This window comes from Mytilus galloprovincialis, chromosome 6, assembly GCF_965363235.1.
Source record: "Mytilus galloprovincialis chromosome 6, xbMytGall1.hap1.1, whole genome shotgun sequence".
In the NCBI taxonomy this organism is placed as follows: Eukaryota; Metazoa; Mollusca; class Bivalvia; order Mytilida; family Mytilidae; genus Mytilus; species Mytilus galloprovincialis.
In genome coordinates this window covers 69,470,689-69,478,130 of record NC_134843.1, presented here as the reverse complement: position 1 = coordinate 69,478,130, position 7,442 = coordinate 69,470,689, and the positions used below count along the sequence as shown (strand labels likewise).

General features: G+C 31.3%; 1 protein-coding gene across 1 annotated transcript; it reads left to right on the top strand.

Moving 5' to 3' along the window:
• Nucleotides 1-282: 282 nt before the first annotated feature.
• Nucleotides 283-7,442, top strand: LOC143080192 (uncharacterized). Its single transcript, XM_076255922.1, has 6 exons — nt 283-579; nt 1,156-1,342; nt 3,061-3,150; nt 3,856-4,002; nt 5,519-5,568; nt 6,723-7,442. The coding sequence occupies exons 2-6, from the start codon at nt 1,156-1,158 to the stop codon at nt 6,807-6,809; spliced, it is 561 nt and encodes a 186-aa protein (XP_076112037.1). The 5' UTR covers nt 283-579; the 3' UTR covers nt 6,810-7,442.

The following is a 7,442-nucleotide window of genomic DNA, read 5'->3' as shown; positions in this document are numbered from 1 at the left end:
TTTTCACAGAATGAATACCTACCTTATGAATATGTGTAGGTATAGAGTAGGATGTCCGTGGGTCTTTATTGTACAAATAAATTAAGATATCAAGGTGCATGACAAGTTGAAGTCTTTTTAAAAAAAGTTTCAGAAGGAACTCGCATGAACAGTTTGGAAAGGCTCGCAAAAAAATTGTCATGGCTGTCTAGTATGTAATTCCCTTTAATTCTCTGAACGATAATTTACTCTAAAAATAAATCAAAATGTACCGTTCAAAGTCACGTCTCGGTGTCGTACGCATGAATTGATTTTTTTCGAACTAGTATTACTATATACACAGCTACAAATGCGGAAGTTTGCATTCATGTCATTCATTTGATTTAAGTCATAATATTCTAACCATCAACTTTACTATAAATAGACATATTTCGAGTAGGTATTTAAACATGTGATATTTTGTAAAAATCGAAAGAGGAAGTTTGGACTTGAAGATTGTCCCATTTAAAAATTTCCTTGTCGTTCTGTCATCACATTATTGTATTGCATTATTACTTTAAGGACTGTGCCTACATCTGCTTTCCAAATTCGGTCTCAAAGGTAAGTCAACTTAACTTCTAGATTTTAGTGTATATTTTGGATAGAAAACTATATAACCTTAAGATTATCAAGCGAGGAAACTTGTCTAATGGGAAGGTCAAAGTATAAGATAGGTTGGGGTGTGATAGTATACATTAATTTGTATTTAGATTCAAGATTTCTAATTTATGGTCATTTAAATTGCAACATTTTACAGGAGATCCCTAAATTCACTGCATTAAAATTAAAAGAAAATGTCATTGGTCCATGGTTGACAAGAGACAGATAAACATACATGTGGTATTTAGTTTTGAATAAGATTTTCTTTAAAAATTTAAAGTTTCCATTTAAAACATTAGAAGAAAAAAAAACTAGGATATAACCAAGGGCGGAGCAATTAAAAGTACATATACAATTTGACAACAGACAAATAATCCACATGATGATGCACAAAAGGTTTTGGTTGAACAAAATAAACCTACAAAATCTACTCAGTTTTTTTTTTTACACACTCCGTTTTATGATGGGTTAAAATCAATGAAAAGCTGTATATGGTAACAGGTCATGGGTAATTCTTGATATCTTTTTCTTCTGAAGATGGAACACATGATTTTGATATTTTTGGTATTTGTTGCTATGGCGACCGCATCCGGACATTTCAAATATTATAAAATGGAAAAGACAGAAAAGGTAGAGGTTCGAGAATTTGAAATGGACAGTAATCCGTTCTCATTACTTGGGAAGAGGAAGTCCCTCCAACAAAGAGGAAATCTAACAAACTGTGGTAAGTTCTTATATAATAGCTTTTTAATTAACATGTATCAGGAACATTGTATACATATGCACTATCAGGTAAATACACAGGATATTTGGTGCATAAGTTACTGAGAGATTGTCTAAGGACTTGATCATTTCCCATATCAAATATCCGGTTTTTTATACTTAGACCTACTTTATTGAGGAAATAATTACACATGACGTATTTCCGCATTATCTTTAAAACTTGTATTTGAAAAGTCAAACAGTATATTTCACTGATGAGCATCTTGTGGATGAAACGCAGGTCTACCATTGTCTACCGAAAATACAAAATTTCAATCCTGATATCTATAATGAGTTAATTTACAACAGCTGGGTCGATGCCACTGCTGGGAAAGTTTTTATTCACCAACATATGTTTTGTTGACATGAACTATCATTGATATGATCATCCAATTTTTGTAATTATTAATTAACTGTTTACAAAACTTTACATTACATACTGCAAAATCTGCAAACTGTTACAGCTCGATCCAACAAATGAAGAAATTAGACCAGTTTCTGTTATGTATTTTTAAACGAAACATTACTCGCTACAGAACAACTTTCTGTTGATTGAATACAAAATTTAATAATTACCATCTATAAAACTTTGGTCTCGTTGTTTTTTTTTTTTAACTTCTACAAGTTAAGAGTTAAAATTTCTCAAATTTGTATCAACCGTACTGGAATCATGATTTACTCTATGATGCATTCATCATGTTCATCATGCATCCATATCCACTTTCCGTTTCAGATTGTGCATATATTCTTGTTCATGGCCATTAATTATGAATTGTTCGTCGAATGTTTCTGATGAACTCCAAATTAAGAATTTTAATTCATTTTTTAATAGTTTTTTTAAGGCATGTGAAAGCATTTGTTCCGCTTTTATTTCAATCAAATTTCTGTTTACTGATTACATCTAGCGGGGTATTAAATTTTAAAGTGAGCAATAGCTACTCCGGTCATAAGTCAACTTGTTTGTTTTTCACGGTGGAGAGCGTTGCTATTGCGATTATTTAGTTGTTATGATGAAACGGTGGGTCATATTAAAAATTCACTCATATAAGTCATATAAGCCACTGAATACTTGTTTATATCTGTTGAGGTTTGATAAAACCTGCGCAACATTATTGGTGTCGTTATCAACGAAATGCTGAACACGGATGGCTGATACGTACAAGTCAGGAGCCTCTTGCCTTTGTTAGTCTTGTATTATTTTAATTTTAGTTTCTTGTGTGCAATTTGGAAATTAGTATGGCGTTCATTATCACTGGACTAGTATATATTTGTTTAGGGGCCAGTTGAAGGACGCCTCTGGGTGCGGGAATTTCTCGCTACATTGAAGACCTGTTGGTGACCCTCTGCTGTTGTTTTTTATTTGGTCGGGTTGTTGTCTCTTTGACACATTCCCCATTTCCATTCTCAATTTTATACATACAATTGTCGTTATAGATTATGTGTAATGCATGCATAAAATTATTAGAATTTTCCTCTAAGTATAATTACTATTATAAATGTCAATGTCAATAACACAGCTAAATAATTTGTGACAAAACGACGATAATGTTTACGAAATAAATAAGAACTAAACTAGGGAAGATATGAAGAAGAAAAAATGACATCATGCTAAATAAATGGGCCATAAACGACTGTATGCATATTTATAGTTCTTTATAGGCTAATTATATATTGTTTCAGGTGATAAAAAGAACAAATTTTCTATCCAGTGGGAACCAAAAATTTTAAATACACAAGGTGTCGCCACTGTGTACTGGGATCTTGTAGCTCGTAAGTTATGTGTTCTTGTATGTATGTCAGATACATAAGTGAGCGTTTTATTAATACTAAGGCAACAAATACCAAAGTGTGATGCATATTGATAATAAAGTATAACAAATGAAAAACACGATTACATACATGTATCGAATCTACATGACTGCGCATTTAGCGTGTACATTATATATATTAAAGGGAAACTTCGCAAAAAAATCAAAAATTGATATTATGTCCATTCTGTATAAAAATGCTCAAATTTATAGATATTAAAGTTTTATTCCGCAAAATATGCACATACAAAGATCTATAAAAGAGAAGATGTGCTATGATTACCAATAAGACACATCTTCACAAGAGACCCTATGACATAGAAATTAACAACTAATTAATGGTCGCCGTACGACCTTCAACAATGAGCAGAGCTCATACCGCATAGACAGCTTTAAAAGGATGATGGCCAATGAGATAACTAATTAAAGGGCCTTATAACGAGCTTTTATCACATCAAATACAAATACATAATATGCGTCGTCATCGACATTTCAACTAAATTGACTATTTTCTGCCTATTATATGAACAGAGGATTAAGTTTTGCTTCGAGGTCAATAAAGCACTTAGCGCAATTGTATGATTTCATAAATGTAGATTTCTGTATGCCTTTTTATTATCACCATCATCTGCATCGTTTTCGACTTTAAAACTAAATATACTTTCAGCATGTGATATGGACAGCGGAAATGCACATATTGATGTGTACCTCCCTGAAATTCCGGACAGCCCAATATTTTCCCTGGACCAGAAAGGTACATGCGGGGACATAAAAAAGACAGTACCGAATTTAACATGTCCCATAAAGAAGGATGGTAAGTGTTAAATGATGATCTTATTCTTTAGCTTACTCTTGAGATATGTTTTCTATATAATTATGCAGTTTTTAAAAAAGTATGGTATATTAAGCCTCCATATGTTATACAGTGGTCAAACATTTTTAGACACTGGGCATGATGTACAAAAATGGATAAAGACAGGATAAATTATAAAGTATTTATATGGTCAATTAGAAAAAGTAGTTATAAAATTAAAAATTGGAGTTATAAAGTGATAGAAATGTTGAAACTTTACAATATGGAAAGATTTTGTAATGTAGATGATTATATACTCGATAAAAATATAATTCATCAGTTAGAAGTTAATATTTTTGATAATTATAAAATTGAATGGAGTACAAGGCTTGATTCTTATGGTCAAGGAAATAAGTTAAAAACTTATAAATTGTTTAAATTTTCATACTCTACTGAACAATATTTGTTGCAAAATATACCTATTCGATATCGCAGTGCATATGCGAAATTTTGATGTTAGTTTAAACATATTTATTTATAGTGGATTGGGAAACAAGTTTTGCATCTTATATTAATCCCTTTCCAATTTGCGGGTGCAAGTGCTGCCTTGTAGCGGCATTAGCCTGCTCCTTTTCGAAATCTACAAGGGTGTCTTTAACGTGCAAGAGATATGGCTCTCTCTTATGGAGTAGCACCTTTAAAAATTGAAACTGGTCGTTACGAAAGATTATTATATTTAGATAAACGATTATGTTTCAATTGTGGTAATATAGAAGATGAAAAACATGTATTGTTGACATGTCCATTATATGAAGATTTAAGGCAGTCTTTATTTATTGATATAATTCAACAAAATGATATGTTTTTAACTTTGTCAGATGATGAAAAATTTATATTTTTGTTCAAAAATGAAAATGTTTGTAGTTCTGTTGCCAAAACCTGCAATAATATTTTATTACGACGAAATAGTATCTTATACTGTTAAAAATCAGTTATCTTTATTATGTACATGTATCAGGTTCTATCCTTGGATGTGTATGGTGATATTGCACTTTTATGTTTTGTATAAATAACAAAACTTATGTTTTAATTCTGTTGTTTTATAATTGTTTATAACAGTCTCTCGTAGTTCTTTTAAGAATGGCACATTCATTCTAAATTTTATATTGTGCACTTGATAGTATATTGTGTTTATACTTGTATGTACGTGGTGAGACTTTAATAAACTATTGAATCTGAATCTATCATTTACATACTCTGTTATATGGATATAAATCCTTACACATAGATCGAAGGTGTAATTCTAGAATACATAATTATAATGATAAAGAGTACTATATAAGTATACGTATCTGTCTGTACCCGTATCTTTTTTTGCATACATGTATACGTTAATATTTCGCAAATGGTAAAATTTTATAGATATACATGTATAGATATTTACTATATAAAATATGAAGCACACTGTCAACCTTGATTGGATAAATTACTTCAAATTAAAACCAAAAAAGTTAACTTTGTCTTATAAATGTTTCAGCCGAGATAAAGGGTCAGTTGACTGCCAGTGATTTGACAAGATTGCCAACCGTATGTATATTTTAGTCACTTTTCTTTAGTTTAACTTGTATTACATGTAGTTGCAACGTCTTGCAAATCGGAAAAGTATTGTCATTCGTATAGAAGGGAAACAACGTGTAGCAACGTATAGCAAAGCATTGAGGCGTCTATAAACTTTTACAAAATGCGTATGCACTCAGATCAGGTGGTTGCTAGCGTAGAATTGGGCAATTTTGATAATGCCATGCATATTCAGAACAACTAGTATAAACTTACATTATTTCAGGTCTTTAAGTTGCGTGAACGGGTGTATGGGTTTGATGTTTTCATTGCCATTTAATAAAAAGATATGACTATACTGGATAAGGTCGCAAATTGGTCGGTTATCTTTAGACCCATCGAGGAAGTTGTTGCTTGGTCAATGGATATGCGAGGTGGTCCCATTCCCTCAAATAGTGTTTTGTATTTGATGTAGTTCGGACGTGACTAGTACGTATTTATAACTTTAGGCTGTAAATGTTTCCTCTTTCCTTTTAAAACGAAGAAAACCTATTTAGTCAACGCGAGTGATCACATTATTATATTGATTTTACAATTTTTTGTTTTTCATAAAGTATATTTCCGTATTTATTTAGAAATACTATTCAAGATTAATTCGAGGAAGGACTTTTTTCTTTTTCCCGAGGCTACACTGATTTTATGACGATAGCATGTCTTTGGTATTAATCTTTGTTGAATTAATTTACGACTTTGTTTAGAATCGAATTAAGATCTTTGCTTGGCATGTGTTGATTCTATATTGTTGTATTGCTGTCTGTTTGTGTTCAATATCCTGTTGCGTTACTGTCTCATTAAAATGACTTACAGTGCTAATTCTTTGTATAGATAACTAAAAAGTGTCGTTGCGGTGACATGTTTAGTCTAACTTAAGCCTTCGGTGAGATTTACTTTGCAGGGGAAAATTTATTGTTTAATTGGTTTATAATACAGGGAATCACTGAAGCATGACTGTGGCGGGCCCCTCACGTATAGCAGTCAGTGGTCCCTTGCCTTATACAAAGTTTTGGATTCGCCACTACTTTCGCGTACATATTGCAAATTTACTAAATGTGATACATGTACCTTTCAAAGTTGTATTTCTCTTTCATGATCACATCTGCTTGGACATTTTTATTTTTTTGCAGGGAAATTACACGATAGAGGTCAAGATAACGAACGACAAAAACGAACTGTTTGCTTGCGGACGAGCCAGTGTGGAACTTACCCCTTGAAGAGCTGACAAGTCAATCTGAGAAAACGCAAAATACTCTATTTTCTTTTATTTATACCTTTTTGTAAATGATTTTCATCACAGATTTTTTTCCAGATTTTTTTTACATCAACAATTTATTTCGTCAAATGAGCATTAGACCCCAAAAACTCTTAACATAGATCTGACTTTCTTGTTATTAAAATGCTTAATATTGTCTTTTTGAAGTGTAATCTCTATTTTATTTAGAGGTTATATTTAGACTTCTCTTTTTCTCTCACATTACAAAAGCTTCCGCGAATAAGAAGGTTGTACATTGCTATTGTATATTAGAAATTATTATTTCCTGTTTCATAAATGGCATTGTACCATACAATACATAACTATACATAACTATTATATTAATAGACTAGACTAAGCACATATTCAAAATGATAATCGATTGGGTCCTTAACAACTTAGATTTAAAAACATACTTTTGTTTTATTTTCAATAAATATAGAAGTAAGTAGATGTGATATGATTGCCTATTACGCAACTACATTGTATTCACAAAAAAAACTAAATGACGAGGATATGTGTATATATATTTTTGATTTCTATTTTTAAAAATCATTTCATTTTCTTTTTTAAATAAATCTTGATATCACATGTT

What these genes read in the sequence shown, in the direction of transcription:
- LOC143080192 (XM_076255922.1), top strand. Translation starts at nt 1,156, where the DNA reads ATGGAACACATGATTTTGATATTTTTGGTATTTGTTGCTATGGCGACC. An exon ending in AGGAAATCTAACAAACTGTG is followed by an intron (nt 1,343 to 3,060) that starts GTAAGTTCTTAT and finishes ATATTGTTTCAG; the next exon opens with GTGATAAAAAGAACAAATTT. An exon ending in ATGTCCCATAAAGAAGGATG is followed by an intron (nt 4,003 to 5,518) that starts GTAAGTGTTAAA and finishes TAAATGTTTCAG; the next exon opens with CCGAGATAAAGGGTCAGTTG.